Genomic DNA, 20,414 nt, shown 5'->3' on the forward strand with positions numbered 1-20,414 from the left:
GCACAGACGCGTTAGGTGCAGCACTGAGGCGTTGTCACCCTGCAGCACGTGGGATCTTGGTTCCCTGAGCAGGGGTGGAACCCACGTCCCCTGCATCAGAAGGCGGGTTCCTAACCACCGCGTGACTGGCAGGAAGGTCCCGCCTTTTACTCTTGAACGTGAATGTTCACGTAACAGACCTTGGATTGGCATTTATAACTCTGAGCAGGTCGAGGTGGCTGGAGACTGGCCTTCCCCACGGCTGGTCAGTTCCTCCAAATGATATCCTGGCTACAGCCACGGGGGAGCTGGCCCTGTGACAAACAGCTTCGTGCAGAGTGCAGGCCCTTCCCCACTTTGTTCCTTCAGTACTTGATCTACAAGCGTCTGCAAATCCTGGGCTTAAAGATAAAAACCCAGAAGACCCTAGACGTCATCTGGCCGACTGGCTTTTGACTTTTCGAATAACAAAGTTGCTTTTGTGGTTAGTTTAGTTAATTGGCTTAACTTCTATAACTGACAAAGAGAAGAGGGAAAAATGAGTGTTTTGAAAACCTATTTACAAGTAATTCGAGCCATTTGGGACGTAGGGAAGTTGTCTGAGCTGTCTGGGGGAAATTCCTGGAGCTAAGAATTCGCGTTTGGCGTTGTCTGTAGCTCACGGGCTCCTGAGGCCACCAGCTTCGTGTCTGAGGAGGTTCAGTCATTATGCCAACTATTGCTTAAATACTTGCTAAAAGTCTGGGGTGGGAAGTAGGTAAATGTGGGAAAGGACTGGGAGTCTGATGAACAGGGACCTAAGGATGTGCGCCATCACAGGATACATTAGCTTTTATTTCACTGAGATCCTTTGTATTATTATATTCAGAAGACTCCCGGAGCTGGAAACCTTTGCTTTGTTAGCAGATAAAACCTGTTTCATTTCTGTATTTGAATTCTTGTCTTAGCCTCATTTCCTCCCAATTTGGAGTAATTACCTGTGCTTTAATTTTCAGAAATCGCCCCTGGTGGATGTCCCCGTGTTGCAGTTTTGCTATGCGTTCATCCAAAGGTAACGCAGCCCCTCAAAGACATTTCTCAGTTATAGTTGCTGTTGCAGTGGTTATAAGTAACTGCTCTTGATTGTCCTCCCTTTTTTCTTCTAACTGAAGCGCCGTTGATTTACGGTGTTGTGTTGGTTTCAGGTGTATGGCACAGTGACTCAGTTTGATATGGGTGGGTGGGTGGCTGGGTGGGTGTGTGTGTGTGTGTGTGTGTGCGCGCGCGCGCGCGCCTTTTCAAATGCTGTTTCATTGCAAGTTATAAGTTGCGTATAGTTCCCTGTGCTTTACAGTAGGTCCTCATTGTTCACCTATTTTGTATACAGTAGTGTGTCTGTGTTAATCCCAACTACTTCTTTATCCCTCCCTGCCTCCACCCGTGTGTTTCTTGATTACTGGAGAGCCTTAGTTCAGAAAGTATCTATGTGTTACTAACCCAGCCGTGTCCGATTCTGTGTGACCCCATGGACTGTAGCCTGCCAAGCTCCTCTGTCCGTGGGATTCTCCAGGCAAGAATACTGGAGTGGGTTGCCATTTTCCTCCTCCAAGGGATCTTGCCGACCTGGGGATCTAAGCGGTGTCCTAATTCCTCTCAAGCCATCGGAACACCCTGACAGTCTTACTTCTTCCTTCTACAGAGAGCTAATCTGACATTTTCAAGTCTGTGTGCTGTATCTTGAACACTTTATGTCAGCACAGCTTTGTGTGAGACCTGGTAAACTTCAGAAGAAATAGTTTGCATTACCTTGATAACCAAAAAAAAGGAGGGGAATTTTAAGAACCTCTTTTAGGAAAAGAAGTGACTACTTTGGATCCTCAGTGCTTTGCTGTGCTTTCTGCTGGGAGGCTTCATGTCGATGGACTAGAGTTTGAGCAAGCTCGGGGAGTTGGTGATGGGCAGGGAAGCCTGGTGTGCTGCAGTCCATGGGGTCGCAAAGAGTCAGACATGACTGAGCAACTGAACTGAACTGAGGTTTCTGTGTGGATTTACTGAGCTGAACACCTATCTGCATGGGGTCTCAGCTGCGGGTTCCCCAGGTGGCTCTCTGCAGGGAGAGAGACTCTTTGCTGGCTCCTGGGGCTCTTACAGCAGGTCCTGGATACAGCTCCCAGATGCGTCCACCGTGCGGGGAGGTTAGAGCTGCAGTAACAGGAATGAAGGGGTATAGCCCTATCTCATGGATGCCTCGATAGCCTCACGTGTCTCAGGGGATTCACCATTAGCCTCACGTGTCTCGGGGTTCACCATTAGTAAATTTAACCACCAGCTGCAAGCTCCCTGGCTAACAAGTTCATATTCCATGGTTATTCTGACCCACGACACCGTAGGGTTACAGGAAGGTAGATGGAGGGTCCTAGTCCCAGGAGTCCCCCGGCCCAGGATTGCATTCAGGCCAGCCACTCACCCTCCACCACGAGCATCACTGCACTGCTTTGCACCAGGAGGGGAAAATAAGCTAGTTCTTTGTTGTTGTTCAGTCTCTCAGTTGTGTCCAATTCTTTGAGACCCCATGGACTGCAGCACAGCAAACTTCCCTGTCCTTCACTGTCGCCCAGAGTTTACTCAAACTCATGTCCATTGAGTCAGTGATGCCATCCAGCCATCTCATCCTCTGTCATCCCCTTCTCCTCCTGCCTTCAGTCTTTCCCAGCATCAGGATCTTTTCAAATGAGTCAGTTCTTCCCATCAGGTGAGCAAAGTATTGGAGCTTCAGCTTTAGCCTCAGTCCTTCCAATGAATATTCAGGACTGATTTCCTTTAGGATTGACTGTGTGATGTCCAAGGGACTCTCAAGAGTCTTCTCCAACACCGCAGGTCAAAAGCATCAATCCTTTGGCGCTCAACCCTTTTTATGGTCCAACTCTCACATCCATACATGACTACTGGAAAAACTGTAGCTTTGACTCTATGGACCTTTGTTGTTTAAGTAATGTCTCTGCTTTTTAATACGTTGTCTAGGTTGGTCATAGCTTTTCTTGCAAGAAGCAGGCGTCTTTTAATTTCATGGCTGCAGTCACCATCCTCAGTGATTTTGGAGCCAAGAAAATAGTCTGTCACTGCTTCCACTTTTCCCCGTGTGCTTCCTAGTGCTCACTCATATGTGTCGTAATCCCAGCAAGCACCTGCTTCAGTGGCCTGAGTGAGGCCAGCGGCCACAGGGAGGCTGCCTCCTTTCAGGGAGGAGGCCCCACCGCGAGTCAGGGACCAGCACTTGGCCCTGGGACCCTCTGGCTGTGGCCCAGCTGCCTCCCTGTACAGTGCAGCGTCACCCCACGGCAACAACCCCGAGTCCTGATTCCCCATGAGGCCTGCCCTGAGAGCTACTAAAGATCAGCCTCCTGCTGGGTGACCCCTGGCCTCACCCTCTGCGACCTCCCGATGGCTCACTCTGCATTTCCAGTGATGTTAGGGAGGCCAAATGCTAAATAGAGCCAGACAGGCCCAGAGATCTGTCCTCCAGTTCAAGGCTTTCACTTTATAGACGAGGAAACCAGGAGTGTCTGACCTGTTTGTTTAGACGGGTGGCTGGTATCCAAACCCCCAAGTTCTTGCCAGAATACCTCAATTTAGCACATGTGTATTTTAATTTAAGAAGAACGAAACAGGTCAGGCAGATAAGGCATCGTCCCGTGCCTTCTAACCGCCTGCACCTAAAATGTGCTTATAAGAAAACATTTTCATTAGACCTGTTCATGGCTGGATGTTCCCCCCCGCCCCATGGTTTTTTGTTGTTTGTTTGTTTTTATTAAATAGGCTCCCAGCAACAGCCTTGCAAGAGAATTTCGCTTCGCTGTTGGGTGTGTTGAAGGAGTCTGTGCAGTTGAATCTGGCTCCCCCCGGTTACTTTCTGCTTCTCAGGTACCGTGTTCCTAGCCACTCAACGTTACCACATTTTTTTTTCCTCCAGGAACATGTATGTTTTCATTTCTGCTAGCATTCTCATTCTGAAGCTGATTGTCTCTCAACAGCATGCTGAATGACTTTGTGACAAGAACTCCAAACCTGGAGAGCAAGAAGGACCAAAAAGACCTGCAGGTCTGTATGTGCGCCTCCAGTAGGATGGTTCCTCTCCCAGGAGAGCATGGCTCCCCGCCCCCGCCTTCAGATAGTCTCAGTGGAGATGATAAACATTAAACATGGGGCAGAACCAGATGTTAGGTTTACACGTGTTCCCACATCTGACTCCCTGCATCACTGTCTTCAGAGGACTCGATAGAGTCTCCGGATGACGGTTCTCATGTCAGCCTTGTGCCGTCCACCTTGCAGTTTGCCAGGCGCCTGCTCGCTTCCGCCTGGACCCCGATGTGTGCAGGCTCACTCTTCAGCTCAATCTTTATGCACAGATTCCCTTCCTTAGAACCCTCCCCCCTTCTTTTTAAAGCAATTCAGACTCATGGGAAACTTCAAAAACACTGAAAAGCAGAAGTAAAGCTCAGCCACCGGAGATGGAAAATCTTTGAGTAGAAACCCAGCCAATAAGTAGAAGTAACGGAGTGAGAAAAATCAGTATGTTATATAACCTTTATAATATCGGGTGAGGAGCTTTTCGAGTCAAGGCCTTAACTTCTTTTTCAGTGCCCTTTATTCGTTTATTTTTGTTGTTGGCATGTGGTTGCCTCACCATGTCGAGTTAGTTTCTGCTGTAGAGCATGGGGAATTCAGCTACACGTTTACATATGTCCCCTTGCATTTCCTTCCCTTGAGTCAAGGTCATTAAACCGTGCTGTGTATCTTATGGCCTTGGTGATACTGCCGCTCCCTGTTGTGACCCCTGGCGTTTGTGAGACCCTGAAGCTCTGGAGTTCTGCGTAAAGCCCAGTGACTCATTTGGCTTCCCTGGTAGAGGGGAAAGAGCCATCCCAGTGCACGTACTGCAGCCCAGCCCATGGTCAACACTTCCTATGCCAAGCTGGAAACGCTCCACCTCATGCAGCCCGTGGCCTCGTCCCCTCCAGTCTGCCAGGCCAAGCTTTGGCCATGGCCACTAAGGCCGCTGGAGGAGCTCGATGAGCCCCTGCGTCCACCACAGAGGGTCCCAGCCCTCCCGACACTGACCCCTTCCTACTGCTTCCAGGCACCCTGACTTCCCCATCTACTCACTGCCCTCGAAGTGGCAGCTTTTCAAGTCCTCAACCCCTTGTCTTGATGGTTTTTTCTTATTTATTTTATTGAAGCGTAAGCTGCTGCTGCTGCTACTAAGTCGCTTCAGTCGTGTCCGACTCTGTGCGACCCCAGAGACGGCAGCCCACCAGGCTCCCCCATCCCTGGGATTCTCCAGGCAAGAACACTGGAGTGGGTTGCCATTTCCTTCTCCAATGCATAAAAGTGAAAGTGAAGTCGATGAGTTGTGTCCGACTCCTAGCGACCCCATGCACTGCAGCCTGCCAGGCTCCTCCGTCCATGGGATTTGCCAGGCAAGAGTACTGGAGTGGGGTGCCATTGCCTCCTCCGTGAAGCGTAAGCAGTGCCATGTTAATGCCTGCTGTACAGAGTGACTCAGTTATACACGCATGTGCATTCTTTCTCCTCTGATTTTCCATTATGGTTTATCGCAGGACATTGAATACAGTTCCCCTCTGCTCTACAGTGGGACCTCGTCGTCTGTCCATCCCATATATATGATAGTTTGCATCTGCTAACCCCAGCCTCCTGCTCTCTCCTTCCTGCGTCCCTTCCCCCTTGGCAGCCACAAGTCTGTCCTGTGTGTCTGTGAGTCTGCTTGCTGTTTCCTAGGTAGGTTCTGTCGTGTCGTATCATAGATTCCACATGTCAGTGTTGTCATCTGACGTGTGTCTTTCTCTGCCTGGTTTCGCTTAGCGCCATCGGCCCCAGATCCATCCGTCCTTCCGCAATCTCCCTTGCTGCCAGCGTCCACCCCAGCCCCTCTGCCCGGGTGCACTCCCCCGTCCCTCCCACCAGGGAGGGACGTACTCTTGCTTCATGCCTGAACACACCTGCTGCACTCACAGCAGACCCAGGACTGCTCACGTGTCAGGGACGTGCAGCCCTTCTTAGCTGATGATACCCCATGGTACCCGCTCTGCATCTCCACTTGTGTCCGGGCTTCTTGCCAGATTCTGTACTGAGAGCACTCCTATGCTCTTCACCCTCAAGTCAGTTTGAACTTAGTTTTGTTTCTGGCCGTGTTCGTCAAAGGTGCATTTCTAGTAAGAACCCGTGGTCCTAAAGAAACCAGGAACCGAACCTGCCAAATGCATTGTGCCGCTGTGACTTTCTGTGTATTGGTTTTACCTATTGACCATAGAGCAGCCACAGCTCAACGTATGGCTGCTGAGCCCTTGTAACGTGGTTTGCCTGAACTGAACGTACCGTAAGCATAAAACACACATCAGGTTTAAAAGACTTAGCCCAAGGAAGAATGCCGAATCTCAGGAATAATTTTATATTGGGTATATGTTGATATTTTATATCGGTTATATGTTGGTACTACTTTGGATGTATCGAGTTACACACTGTGAACTTGTTTCTTCTTTTCAGGTAGATCCTCGAAGACTTCATTACCTATATGCTTCATAGCTGTGACTTGCATTATATTTCTGTCGATGGTGCTGCCTTAGGCACTTAGACTCTCTTAACTTCCTTTCTTCTTTTCTCTCGGTTCCTCTCAGGAAGTCACTCAAAAAATTCTGGAAGCTGTTGGGAACATTGCTGGGTCTTCCTTAGAACAAACCAGTTGGCTGAGCAGGAACTTGGAAGTGAAGGCCCAGCCTCAGATCTCTCTAGAAGAATCTGATGCTGAGGACGACTTGCACGGTAGGTGTACATGGCTCAGAAAGTAATGCCTGCTTCCAGGTAGCGGGTCTCTCTCTGCGTTAAAAGTCGTCTGGCTTTGCTTCTTACAAAATAAGTTGCAGTATCATAAACATAAGCTGTAGTAAAATGAACAGTAGAATTCCACTGGGAGGGTCCCAAGTGACCCATGCTGCTGTGCTCAGCCATCCGTGAGCCTAGATGAGTGTCCTGGGAAATAACTTCCCAAGATAATTTGCATGGACTCAGTGGCAGAAATCTTTGTGAGGTAAAGAATAGGGAGAATGCATTTGTGTTTTTTTGTTGTTTTGTTTTGTTTTTATGGAGCCGTGGAAAGAAAACGTAGTAAACCAGCTCACTGTTGTTAAGCAGCTGATGTATTTCATTTCTGGCCTGCCTTCCAGAGATCTTTGTATTTGGTCATTGCCCAGGTCATTAAGATTTTATCACGGCAGTCACACACAGTACGCACACCCCAGCCTGATGTATTATTAGTTATAACTTCCTAGCAAATGATCGAGAGACTCTCAAAGGAGACTCATGTGTTTATTTGGAGGACCACTGACCAGCCAGAAGCCCCTGAGGGGTCTGAATTAAATGCCACAGTGTAGACTGTCAGTTGCTGGTGCCCTAAAGACCACCAGATGAATCTATCAGTCAGGCAGATCTCAGGTTACTGGATCCACTGCAGCAAGGGAGACACTTGGCTGAGTCAGAGGGATGTCTCAACAGGGGACACTTGGGGACGATGGTAGGGGGCTGTGGGGCATAGGTCGAGTTGTCTGTAGCAGATGTTTCAAGGTGGGTACTGGATGGAGTTAGTGATCAGATACCTCTGCACTGGTGGGCACAGTGCTAGGCGGGGGCACAAGTGAATCTTCATGAACACGTTGCTTGTTTTGATAAGTGAGGCGCTTTAGTTGGTTTAGTCTTTCTTTCAGCGTTAGGCATATCTGGGAGCAAGTATTAATAATTATTGTTGCAAGTTCTCAGTATTATTTAACACACAGACACTATGCCCAGTCCCCACATTGCTCAGCACTAGACAAGAAAATCAGGCTCCCCTGAGAGGTCAGCTGGTAAAGAATCCTGCTGCCATGCAGGAGACCTGGGTACAATCCGTGGGTTGGGAGGATCCCCTGGAGAAGGGAAAGCCTACCCACTCCAGTATTCCGGCCTGGAGAATTCCATGGGCTGCATAGTCATGGGGTCGCAAAGAGTTAGACATGACTGAGTGACTTTCACTTAACTTTCACCTTTATTTTCCCTCCTATTTTGATGTGACCTCGATCATTATCGTTAGCAGTTGTTATAGCAGCAGAAACAAAACTGAATTCATGGGGTTTAATGTACAAAGGACGGCATGCCAAGAAATCTGGGCTCTTTTCTCTTGCAAGTCGCAAAAACCCACTTCAGGAGAACAGAAACACAGCGGCACAGGTGTTCTGGCTCACACGCGTGGAATGCCCACGCGTCCTCCCTGTGTCTGGTTTTGAGGGCAGAGTGGGAACCAGATGTTCAGACGCAGTTCATCAAATCTTGTGCGGGCGTTCTGGTTGGTTCTTCCCTGGTCTGCGGCTGGCCCAGTAGCGGGCAGGAAGGGCTTGTATCTTGGAGCCCCGAGAAGTGGTCTCCCACCCAAGAGGGGCTTCTCTTCCCAGGAGGAGAAGGGATGGCGTCCAACAGATGTTTAAACCATGGTACCCCATTCCATCACTTCCACCGTATTTATTTGACAGCTAGCTTTGCGGTTTACTTAAGAAAAATAATTACGCTTTACTCTGTATTGAAGATCCTGTAGCTAGTATACTATCATTTGCTAACGTAAACCAACAATTACGTTTTCTCAGGCTGTGGCTCTGATTATAGGTGTGGTTCCAGGGAACGAGAGTCTGTGCCTCTCCTTGACTCCTTTGCCCTCAGTTACTCTGCCGTAGTTTGCGGTATAAGGATTAAACTGCCTCTTTAATCCTGGCGTGCTGCAGTCTGTGGGGCCACAGAGAGTCAGACATGACTGAGCGACTGAACAGCCAGCAACAGCTCAGCTGAACTGTGTCAAATGTAACAGGGCCTGACTTTTGTGCCGTCATTAGATTTAACCTCAAGGCAGTAATGTAGTAAAATAATTATCTGACTTTTTATTTAAGAAAAGAAATCATAGGACTTCCTTTGGTTCAGTGGTTAAGATTCAGTGCTCCCAATTCAGGGCACATGGGCCTGATCCCTGGTTGGGGAACCAAGACCCTACAATGCAGCGTAAAAAGAAAAAAAAAAATCATAGAATTTCAAAGCAGAAAGTGACTTGGAGGCTTCTTAAGGAGCAATTTGGGTAAACTCCGGGAGTTGGTGATGGACAGGGAGGCCTGACGTGCTGCAGTCCATAGGGTCGCAAAGAGTCGGACACGACAGAGTAACTGAACTGAGCTGAGCTAATTAGCAAACTGTAGAGTATCAAACAGAGAAGGCAGTGGCACCCCACTCTGGTACTCTTGCCTGGAAAATCCCATGGACAGAGGAGCCTGGTAGGCTGTAGTGCATGGGGTCGCTAGGAGTTGGACACGACTGAGTGACTTCACTTTCACTTTTCAGTTTCATGCATTGGAGAAGGCAATGGCAACCCACTCCAGTGTTCTTGCCTGGAGAATCCCAGGGACGGGGGAGCCTGGTGGGCTGCCGTCTCTGGGGTCGCACAGAGTCAAACACGACTGAAGTGACTTAGCAGCAGCAGCAGCAGAGTATCAAAAGAGTCTCTGGATCATAACTATTTTTTATTTCAGTCTTGAACAAACTAAGGATGCACCCTGGCCATATCAAGCGTGAAACAGAATGAGGCCCCAGGTGATGAGTTTTTTCGTCTTGGAGTCTTTATTCATGGAGCAGACATGCAGGGTCTTCCATCTTGCGTGTTTGCCACGCACCGCGTTCTAGACGCTGGTGCTCCAGCAGCAAACAGAACGAGCAGGGCCTCTGCTGTCGCGGGGGTGACACGGAAGGTGATGGTCCAGAGTAAATTAACAAAGGTATCTTTCAGTTCTTCTGGAAATGCAAAGTCATTCCAAATATATATATATATATATATATATATATATATATATATTTTTTAATGGGAGTGGGGCAGGGTTCACTTTAGATATTACAGAACATGTCCCCACGGAAGTGACAGTTGTGCAGAGAAAGGAAAGATAAAGTGGGGTGGGTGGGGACTTCTTAGTGGTCCAGTGGTTGAGTGTCCGTCTGCCAGTGCAGGGGACAAGGATTCCATCCCTGGTCAGGGAGCTTAAGAGCCCACCTGCCTCAGGACAACTAAGCTGGTGCACCACAACTGCCCAAGCCTGCACGCTTGCAACGAAGTGAGAAGTGTTAGTGTCTCAGTCATGTCTGACCCTTTGTGACCCCATGGGCTGTAGCCCTCCAGGCTCTGTCCATAGATTTCTCCAGGCAAGAAGACTGGAGTGGGTTGCCGTGCCCTCCTCCAGGGGATCTTCCAGACCCAAGGATCGAACCCAGGTCTCCTCCCTGGCAGGCAGTTGGATCATGTGAGCCACCGGGGAAGCCCACTACAACAGGGAGGAACCCCCAGTTGCAGCAGCTAGAGAAAAATCCGTGCACGGCAGCAAAGACCCAGCACAGCCATAAATATGAGGGCGAGCATGCAGAGACCTAAGGAGGCACTCCCCAGGGCGGGTGGGGGCGGGAATGGAAAACCCTTGGGGTGGGAGTGGGCTGAGACTGAGAAACCTCGAGACCAGCCCGCTGGGAGCCTACCAGGCAGTCAGGCGAGGTCCTGGAGAGCGCGGGGGAGGAGGGCCATGGGGCTCGAGGCTGAGCTCGCCTCGGGGCTTGGCCGTCTGCCCGCTTGCTGCGGGAAGCCATTCAAGCGTTTGGAGCAGTGACAGGATCAGACTGAGTTTTCAGAAAACATCAGAGTGGCAGCTGGGAGCAACATGGGCCGCAGCAACCCAGAGCAGAAACCAGAGGTTCAGACAGAACGCTCTCGTGGTTGCTTCGGGCACAACTGACACTGAATCAGAGGCACGGACACTAGAACGTGGTGGGCTGGTGGGAGGGCAGGGTCCCCAGAACCTGCTGATGGACTGGGACGTGAGAGTCACCGAAAAGCACTCAAGGGCGACTTCGGGTTTTGGTTTAAACAGCTGCCCGCGATGGAGAAGACTGCAGCAGGAACATCTCGGGGGAGGGAAATGGAGCCTGGGTTTGCATGGCCATATTAAATCTTGAGATGGTCTGGGAAAGAGTTGGGAAAGGTCACTGGGGTAGGTTGAGAAACCAAGAAAACATCAAGTCATGGAAACTATGAAGGAGAGTGTTTCCAGAAGGAGGGAGGAGGCGTGTGGTAGAAGGCTGCTGAGAAGCAGTGTGAGATAAGGACGCAGGCTCTCTGGACCCGGCTGGGGGTCATGGCACGCTGGGGTCGGGGGCATAAAGGGCTGAGATGAGAAGGACCTGGCAGTGGGTGTTGATAACCCGCTGAGGCTTAATCATCAGCGGGACAGGAATGAAGTAGTGTTCGGCTCTTTGAGACCCTATGGACTATAGCCCATGTGCCAACCCTCCCATAGAGCGGTGGTGGTGGTTTAGTTGCTAAGTCATGTCTGACCCTTTGTGACCCCACGGGCTATAGTCTGCCAGGCTCTTCTGTCCAGGAGATTCTCCAGGCTAGGATACTGGCGTGGGTTGCCATTTCCTTCTCCAGGGCATCTTCCCGACACAGGAATCGGACCCGGGTCTCCTGCATTGCAGGCACGTTCTTTACCAACTGAGCTACAAAGGTGCCCATAGAGAACCGCCCCCACCCCCGCAATGCCCCTCGGCGCTATGCTGCCTTCCCCACTTGCCAATGTAATTCTCCGAGAGGCTCCTCTGTCCACGGGAGTCTCCAGGAAGAATACTGGAGCGGGTTGCCATTTCCTCCTCCAGGGATCATCCTGACCCAGGGATCAAGCCCGCGTTCCCTGCGCTGCAGGCGGACTCTGTACCGCTTGAGCCATCAGGGAAGCCGTAATGAATAGTACTAAGATCCAAAGAATACCATTTATTTGGCTTATTTCTCAGAGTTCATCTAAGCATATTTGTATGGTGATGGAACAGTGCAGCAGAGCAGTAGGAGTCAATATCAGAAGGTGAAAAGTGAAAGTAAAGTCGCTCAGCCATGTCCGACTCTGCGACCCCATGGACTATAGCCTACCAAGCTCCACCGTCCATGGGATTTTCCAGTCAAAAGTACTAGAGTGGCTTGCCATTTCCTTCTCCAGAGGATCTTCCCAACCTAGGGGTTGAACCCAGGTCTCCCGCATTGTAGGCAGACGCTTTTTACCGTCTAAGCCACCAGGGAAGTCCCAGAAAGTGAAAGGATAGTTAGAAAGTGACGTTTTTGATGGCCATCCATTCAGTCGCTCAGTCATATCTGACTCTTTGCGACCCCGTGGACTGCAGCACGCCAGGCCTCCCTGTCCATCACCAACTCCTGGAGTTTACTCAAACTCATGTCCATCAAGTCTGTGATGCCATCCAGCCATCTCATCCTCTGTCATCCCCTTCTTCTCCTGCCTTCAGTCTTTCCCAGCATCAGGTCTTGACAGCCAAAGGGCCAGGATTAACATGGTAAATGGAATTACTGTTCTTTGGCAAGAGCCAGGAACATGTCTATCAAACAGACAAGGCAGAGAACATGGATATCAGTGTTCTAGATTAATAACCCGTGGGGCCAAACTGAGGGAGTTCCCATTGGTTTACATTCATTTTCTGAATGAAATATGAAGCGAGGCTGCCCCTGAGAAGGTGCGCATAGTGGTGGCTCTGGAGGGAGGAGGTGGATTCGGTTGGAGAGTGAGGAAGCCAGCATAGCGTGGAGATACCTGGGGAGGTGTATCTAGTAGCATCAGGTGTTTTTTGAGGTTCATGGTCATGAAATAGAGTGAGATCTATTTTGTAGTGATTTGATTTTCTCCAGAGCATTTTGCTGTGCAGAACTAAGCAATCACTGGGTTTAGCCAAGTTTTGCATGCCTCTGAGTGAGTGCTTCAGGAGGGAGAGAGGAGAAAAAGAATGAAGGATGCTCTCAAGGTGGCTGATGGACCACGGGTATGGGTGGGGAGGAAGAGACGCGAAGACCTGGGGGGTTGGTGGCTAATTAAGGTGGGGAATTGCAGGGGCTGGAGGAAGCTGTCATAGCAGCATTCTAAGAAGAAGTGAGCAGGTGGAATAAGACACGGTCACGACAGGAGGCCAGAGATGGAGATTTGGGAAACTGGCGCGACCACGTGTGTGAGGGTGACAGTGGCTGGCTGAGCTGCAGCAAAATAAAAAGGTCGCTGAAAAGAGCGGCTCAGAGGCCAGGGTGGCCGAGGCACCGCCCGAGGCGATGTTGAAGTTGCAAGAATGATGATGGGAAGAGAAGCAGGGAGGAAGATGGTGAGCTGGTGCTAAACAAAGGTTCTCAGTTGCTGAAACTGAACACGTGAGAAGAGAAGACTATGTGACTCATGCTTACACGCGTGATCGGCATGAAAGGTGGAGACGCGTGACTCACGTTCACGTGATGCTTTCGGGGCATCAATGGTGACCAGTCCATCTTGAGGTTGTTGTTGTTGTTTTTTTTTTTTTGGCTGTTCAGCCTGCGAGATCTTAGCTCCCTGACCAGGGAGTGACCCCTGGCCCCAACAGTGAGATCGCAGCATCCTAACCACTGGGCCAGCGGGCACATCCCCCATCTGTCACGGTTAAAACACAAATGCCTCTCTCAGCAGATGCTGCCGCGGCCACCTCAGCGATGGTGTCCGCCTCTGCACCCTCGGTGTATAGCGTGCAGGCCTTGTCCCTCCTGGCAGAGGTAAGTACGTGTCTGCCTCGTCATCCCCGTCAGGGGAATGAGGCTTCACGGGGGCGCGTCCATTCTTAGAGACTGGGGGCTCAGGCTGCACCATCCCGGCTGAGCTGGTAAGCCAGCCTGGGCCTCCGGCTGCCCCGTGGGCTTGTCCTGCTAGGCTATGTGCCCACATTGCCACTTCCTTTAGGAGAGTCCTGTTTTCCAATTCTGGTTCTCCTAGGTCCTGGCGTCGCTCCTGGACATGGTTTACCGAAGTGACGAGAAGGAGAAAGCGGTGCCCTTGATCTCACGTTTGCTCCACTATGTTTTTCCTTACCTGCGCAATCACAGGTATGGCCGCCGCACCTCTGTAACCCCCCCAAACCCAGCCACTCCTGCCCAGGTGTGGGAAGATGGCTAATGGGAAATGCATCCAACAGGGCTCCTCTCACGGCCTCTGACCTTGACCCTTTACCCTTCCCACCCCCTTGCAGCGCCTATAACGCCCCCAGCTTCCGGGCGGGCGCCCAGCTGCTGAGTTCTCTGAGCGGTTACGCCTATACCAAACGAGCCTGGAAGAAAGAAGCCCTGGAGTTATTCTTGGATCCGGCCTTCTTCCAGATGGACACGTCTTGTGTGCAGTAAGAAACGCCATCCTGATTTAAAAAACGGGCCGGGAACCATCAAGTGGCAAAGTGTGTGGGTTTCTATACTTAGTTCCCATTCCTGAAATGGCGAGCAGAGCTAGCTATTATCATCCCAAATCTTAGGACATCCCTCACAGGTTAACGGTGTATTTCCGGGGAAGGAATTGAAGTCTTTTGAAATGACACTGGTGCCCCCCCCCCTTTTTTTTTTTTAATAATCAAGAGAAGAATTGTTATTATTCCTAAAGAGCATAACAAGGGGTTCCAGCGGTACTTGGCCTAGTGCTGCTCTGTCTTGTAATCACAAGATGCTGGACCAGCACTGAGACGTCAGGGCTCTGTGGTGACCCTCCGGGGTCCCTCCCCCCACTTCTGGGCTCCACGAGTCCTCGCTGAGACCATGCAGCCACCAGGCTCTGCGCGGGCAGCAGAGATGCGTAGAATCAGGCTGAACTGACTGCGCTTTCTACTCGGAGGTCAGCAGAACCACTTGTAAGTCTGCCAGTGGCTTGGCTGAACATGTCTTCATTAACATCAGGGGTCAAGGTAGAGACTGGTCAGCTTCTTTGACCTTGGCTTTCACCCTGGGTCGGTCAGATCCATTGGAGAAGGGACAGGCTACCCACTCCAGTATTCTTGGGCTTCCCTGGTGGCTCAGCTGGTAAAGAATCCGCCTGCAATACCAGAGACCTGGGTTCAATCCCTGGGTTGGGAAGATCCCCTGGAGAAGGGAACGGCCACTCACTCCAGTATTCTGGCCTGAAGAATCCTATGGACTGTATAGTCCCTGGGGTCTCGAAGAGCTGGACACGACTGAGCGACTTTCATCCTGTAATCCTGTTGCATTGTGGGAGGCTCTGATGAAAACTAGTGGTATTTGTCTTCGGGACCCCCACTGCTCTTCCTCAGTACAAGTGTATGGACTTCATCTGTGCAAATACATTTAAGGGCAACCCTTGCAAAAGCCTTTTGATTGAGATGGTAGAGGATTCCGCCTGCAGTGAAGGAGACCCAGGTTCGATCCCTGGGTTGGAAAGATCCCCTGGAGAAGGGAATGACAACCCACTCCAGTATTCTTGCCTGGAGAATTCCATGGACAAAGGAGCTCACACAACTGAGCGACTTTCTTTTTTTTGTACAAGCCAAAGGACTTTGACACAAATGCTTTCTTTTATGGTGGTCTGGGAATTATTCATTACTTCGTATGTTATTTACTCCCTATATTAAGGTTATAAATGAAGAGCTTCTGCTTAGTTTCTCCTAATTCATCCCTTTCACTAACTTTTCAGAAAGCAGTTTTTAATCTTAAAGGGACATGTTGTTTTTCTTTGATATTTTTGATTGGGCTGTCACCCTTTGCATATTTAACTTTGCTTTTTTTTTTTAAATATCCAGTTGGAAGTCCATTATTGACCATCTTCTGACTCATGAGAAAACAATGTTTAAAGATCTAATGAGTAAGTTTTTCTGTGTTAATGGGCACATAAGTCATACTTTAAAGGACCGATGCCTTTTGGTCATAATGAGCTTTTACCACGTATTTCAGAATGTGACTCAAACATTTTATGGTGCAATTTTAGCCACAAACTATAATGTGGTGCATAGGATTTGCCGGGACTCCATGAATGAACCTTCCTAGTTCCAGTTAGTTGACAAGAATGCCTCTTAACCACCATTTTTGCATTTTTATAGTGGAGAAAATACTTTTGAAAGCAATGATAAGGTGACCATAATTTGTTAGGAGTACTTTCCTATACCACATATTGTCTTCAAATACCCTATCATTAAGTATCACTCAAGAAATAAATACTTCTATAAATTTTAAATATTTGGATAATAGCTACATGCCCTTAATCAAGACCATATTCCACCAGGGAAGATAGGAATGAACACTTGTGTGAACTTCTCATCACTTACCTCTCATTGTGGGTTTCTCACTAAGTGAAACTTATTTGCTGTATTTATTCCAGACATGCAGAGCAGTTCTTTAAAGCTGTTCTCCAGTTTTGAGCAGAAAGCCATGCTGCTAAAGCGCCAGGCTTTCGCTGTCTTCAGTGGAGAACTTGATCAGTACCACCTTTACCTTCCTCTAATCCAAGGTAAGAAGGCCCACCCTTCCCCCAAACCCCCTCCCCTCACAGACGGGCCCAGGCTGGAGACCAGAGGGGCCCACAGCATGTGCTGGCAGAATGGGCCAGCGTTAGACGAGCGTGCCGCAGGGGCGATCGTAGAAGGACTTTGGCAAATCGGGAACTTTGTTTTAGAAATCAGCTACTATAATGCTGTTCAGAGGAGGCAATGGCACCCCACTCCAGTACTTTTGCCTGAAAAATCCCATGGATGGAGGAGCCTGGTGGGCTGCAGTCCATGGGGTCACTAGAGTCAGGCATGACTGAGCGACTTCACTTTCACTTTTCACTTTCATGCACTGGAGCAAGAAATGGCAGCCCACTCTAGTGTTCTTGCCTGGAGAATCCCAGGGATGGGGGAGCCTGGTGGGCTGCCGTCTATGGGGTCGCACGGAGTCGGACATGACTGAAGCGACTTAGCAGCATAATGCTGTTGGTCTTCATTGGGTCATTGTTTAAAGTCTGGCCATGCTTCTTCGGCACTGTCCCCTGCTCAATCCCTCGTGCAGTTCAAATACTCAGAGGGTGTAGCCTAACGGAGGCTAGTGAAGGAGCAAGACTGTGGAGGAGTGCCTTTTTTCCTTAGCAGTTTTTTTTCTCTCCTTCACCCTATCAGTATCCTTTATCTGCCTCAAAAATGAATGATTGGGGCTTCCCTTGTGGTCCATTGGTGAAGACTTCACCTTCCAGTGCAGGGGGTGAGGGTTCAGTCCCTGGTGGGGGAACTAAGATCCCACATCTCTCCAGGCCAAAAAAACGAAACTTAAGCAGAAGCAATACTGGAACAAATTCAACGCTGTGCTGTGCTCAGTTGCTTCAGGTGTGTCCGACTCTCTGCGACCCCATGGACTGCAGCCCAGCAGGCTCCTTTGTCCTCGGGGATTCTCCAGGCAAGAATACTGGAGTGGGTTGCCATGCCCTCCTCCTGGGGATCTTCCTAACCCAGGAATTAATCCCACATCTCCGGCGTCTCCTGCATTGCAGGCAGGTTCTTTACCTACTGAGCCACCTGGGAAGCCCAAGAGACTCAATAAAGACTTTAAAAACAGTCAACATCAAAAATCCTTTTAAAAAAATGAATGTGGATATTACACATGACTTTGAAGGGGTTTTTTTTTCCCCTCCTCATGAAATGTTAAGATGAACATTCTAATTCACCCTCCTCCAAGATATGAAAGAATTCTCAAATAGAAATGTGTTTTTCTTAAGACTTATAGCCTAAACAAGATATAATGAAGCAAAAAAAAATCTTTCAAGATCATGTTAAATATCATGAGTACTAGTGTAAAAACAGTTTTATAAGTACTAAACCTATGATGATGTCAGTCATTTGGGGGCAGGGTCAAGTTTATTAAGGTATAATTTACATACAGTAAAGATGACTTCCCCTAGTGGCTCAGATTGTAAAAATCCACCTGCAGTGCAGGAGGCCCAGGGTCAGTCCCTCAGTCCAGAAGATCCTCCAGAGAATGGAATGGCTACCCACTCCAGTATTCTTTCCTGGAGAATTCCATCGACAGAGGAGCCTGGTCGGCTACAGTCTATGGGGTCGCTCAGAGTCAGAAAGGCTGAGTGACTGACACCTTACATACAGTAGAAGTCACCCTTCTGGCTGTACAGTTCTGTGAATTTTGATAAACACACAGTCATGTAGTCACCACTACAGTCAAAATACAGAACATTTCCATCACCCCTGAAAGTTCGCTCTTGCCGCTCAGAAGTCATCTCCTCCCCTGACCCCATCAACCACTAAATCTGCTTTCTGCTCACATAGTTTCACTTTTCCCAGAATGTCTTATAAATGTGAATGTGATTAGACAGTGTAGAGCCTTTGAGTCTGGCTTCCTTTGTGTTTGAGAGTCATTCATGCTGTTGCACTTACCCAGAGTTACTCCTTTTTGTTTGTTTCTCTACAGTGTTCCATTCTGTGAGTTGTTTGCCTGGTCACCAGTGGAAGGGTATTCAGGTTGTTCCACGTAGAATTATGCAATAGGTCTCTTAACGCTGCCTTCCTAAAAAAATTTCGTATAAATATCTGTCAGTTCACGAAGTATATGCTTTCCCTAAATATTAGTACTACTAGTTCTCAGCCCACGTCCCTTCTTGATTAACCATTTGAAAGGTCTTAATGATTTTAGACCAAAACATTAACAGCTTTCCCAGGTATTAACTATGATAGTGTTTTACACTGGCAATAATAAAAAATACCATTTTATACTTCAGCTGACATAACATCCGCAGTGTCAAGCGCATCCTGGAGATGTTCATGCGGTAACATCCTGAATGCCTACGATGTGTGAAAGCGGATATTCAGATAGGACATGTCCTTACTCGAAGTACTAACAGGCTGATGAGATCAGAGGGTGACCAGGAATGCCCATGAAGATGATGGCAGCCCCCCAAAGCCTTCAGCTCAGAGCAGTCAGAGCTGAATTTTGTGGCATCCTTACAGGATTTGGGAGGGAGGAAGAATGGCAGGAACCCCATTTCCTGTGGTTCATGGGCAGCATCTGGGATGGTGCTTTACACACCTGGCCACGGGACAGGGGCCTGAAAGGGCAGCGTCAAGCCCCCTGTCCCAGAAGCAGAGCGCAGGGGCCAGTGCACTGGGCAGCCCACCTTCTCTCCCATCAGACGCTCTCCTAAACCCTGGGCTGAGCCCCAGAGGGCTGAAGAGACACTGTTCAGTGTGCAGAACAAGAACACAGACAGTGGCCTTCCTTAACCAGCGGCCTGGAGGGTCTGACCACAGCAGGATGTAAACATTTCATTTCTGAGAGATCATGAGAGGAGGAGGGAAGTAGGGGCCACAGAATAGTATATACATTATATATGGTACTTTTATATATGGCGTATATGTATATGGGGCTTCCCTGGTGGCTCAGAGGGTAAAGCGTCTGCCTACAATGCAGGAGACCCGGGTTCGATCCCTGGGTCGGGAAGATTTCCCTGGAGAAGCAAAATGGCAACCTGCTCCGGTACTCTTGCCTGGAAAATCCCATGGATGGAGAAGCCTGGTGGGCTACAGTCCATGGGGTCTCAAAGAGTTGGACACGACTGAGCGACTTCACTTTTACTTTCTTATCTGTATATGAAGGTCACCTTCATGCTGACTTTAAGTAGGAAATGGTTTGGGAGCCCTTGGAGAAAGAGTTTCTCCAAATAAATACCCTCCACTTTGGATAATTCAAGGGTGTTTTTGTTTTTTTTTTTTTATTAAATACTACCTGTTTGAAAAAATAGAGTGGAACTCTCTGGCGGTGCTGGAGTGGTGGGTTTCAGAGTATTCTCTGACAGTCTTGGGTCACTGAATAGCCTCTGGAGCCCTGAGGTCAAGGGAGTAGACGATCCAGAAGGTTCTAAATAATCGCACAGTATGGTGGATAGTCAAGGCCTGATCAGAAGAGGCAGGAATAGGGAAGGCCTGGTGTTTCTCCTCTGGAGTCCCCTCTGGGGTCCTTTCCCCCTGACTGACCACCATCAAGCAGCCCTGGGTGAGGGCGATCGTTGTGCATGGAGTGTGGAGCTAAATAACGCCGTATATCTTGGCTCCTCATGACATAAATTTTACATTGACCTCAGAAGAATCTGTAAATGAGCTCAAAGCAATTATTATTTTTAATGGGAAGGATGACCAAATGCTGCTTGTCTAGAATTAAAGGAAGACAGTCATCACCCCTTAGAAAGGCCCCTGACGAAGGGATCAGAAAGACCCCAAGGCAACACTCCGTGCCCTCTAACTGATGAGGGCGGCTCCTTCCAGGTCTCCTGAAGTCCCTCCCATCTTTTAAGTCTCCCTCGTTGTCCCGTATTAGCTCCATTTTCACATCAGGATACCGATGCTCAGAGGGATCAGCACCTCTGTGAAGTTGTATTGCCACTACCTGGCAAAACCTGGACTGGAGTCTGAGCTCTCTGGCTCCCAACAGTAGGCTGTGGTCTTCAGGCAGCACCCTTTGAGGCAGGTGAGTTTCACAAATAGGAAGTGGGCTCAGCGAGATTACCTGGCCAGCCTAAAAC

At 49.2% G+C, this 20,414-nt stretch overlaps 1 protein-coding gene across 5 annotated transcripts in view; it reads left to right on the top strand.

The window, feature by feature from the left end:
- The window catches only part of DOPEY2 (dopey family member 2), a 132,140-nt gene that overhangs the window by 101,267 nt on the left and 10,459 nt on the right, over nt 1–20,414 (top strand). For 3 of the 5 annotated variants that reach the window (XR_001918488.1, XM_018052710.1, XM_018052727.1), the window contains exons 24-32: nt 975–1,030; nt 3,775–3,879; nt 3,990–4,056; nt 6,651–6,795; nt 13,557–13,642; nt 13,860–13,969; nt 14,113–14,259; nt 15,661–15,722; nt 16,236–16,364. Coding sequence is in view for 4 of the 5 variants with exons in the window: in XM_018052710.1 (XP_017908199.1) it covers nt 975–1,030; nt 3,775–3,879; nt 3,990–4,056; nt 6,651–6,795; nt 13,557–13,642; nt 13,860–13,969; nt 14,113–14,259; nt 15,661–15,722; nt 16,236–16,364 (907 nt within the window). In the remaining variant the exon portion in view is untranslated. The remainder of the gene's footprint in view (nt 1–974; nt 1,031–3,774; nt 3,880–3,989; nt 4,057–6,650; nt 6,796–13,556; nt 13,643–13,859; nt 13,970–14,112; nt 14,260–15,660; nt 15,723–16,235; nt 16,365–20,414) is intronic. The other 2 variants (XM_018052719.1, XM_018052737.1) reach the window with 1 other exon arrangement.

Source organism: Capra hircus, chromosome 1 (assembly GCF_001704415.2).
Source record: "Capra hircus breed San Clemente chromosome 1, ASM170441v1, whole genome shotgun sequence".
NCBI classification, from domain to species: Eukaryota; Metazoa; Chordata; class Mammalia; order Artiodactyla; family Bovidae; genus Capra; species Capra hircus.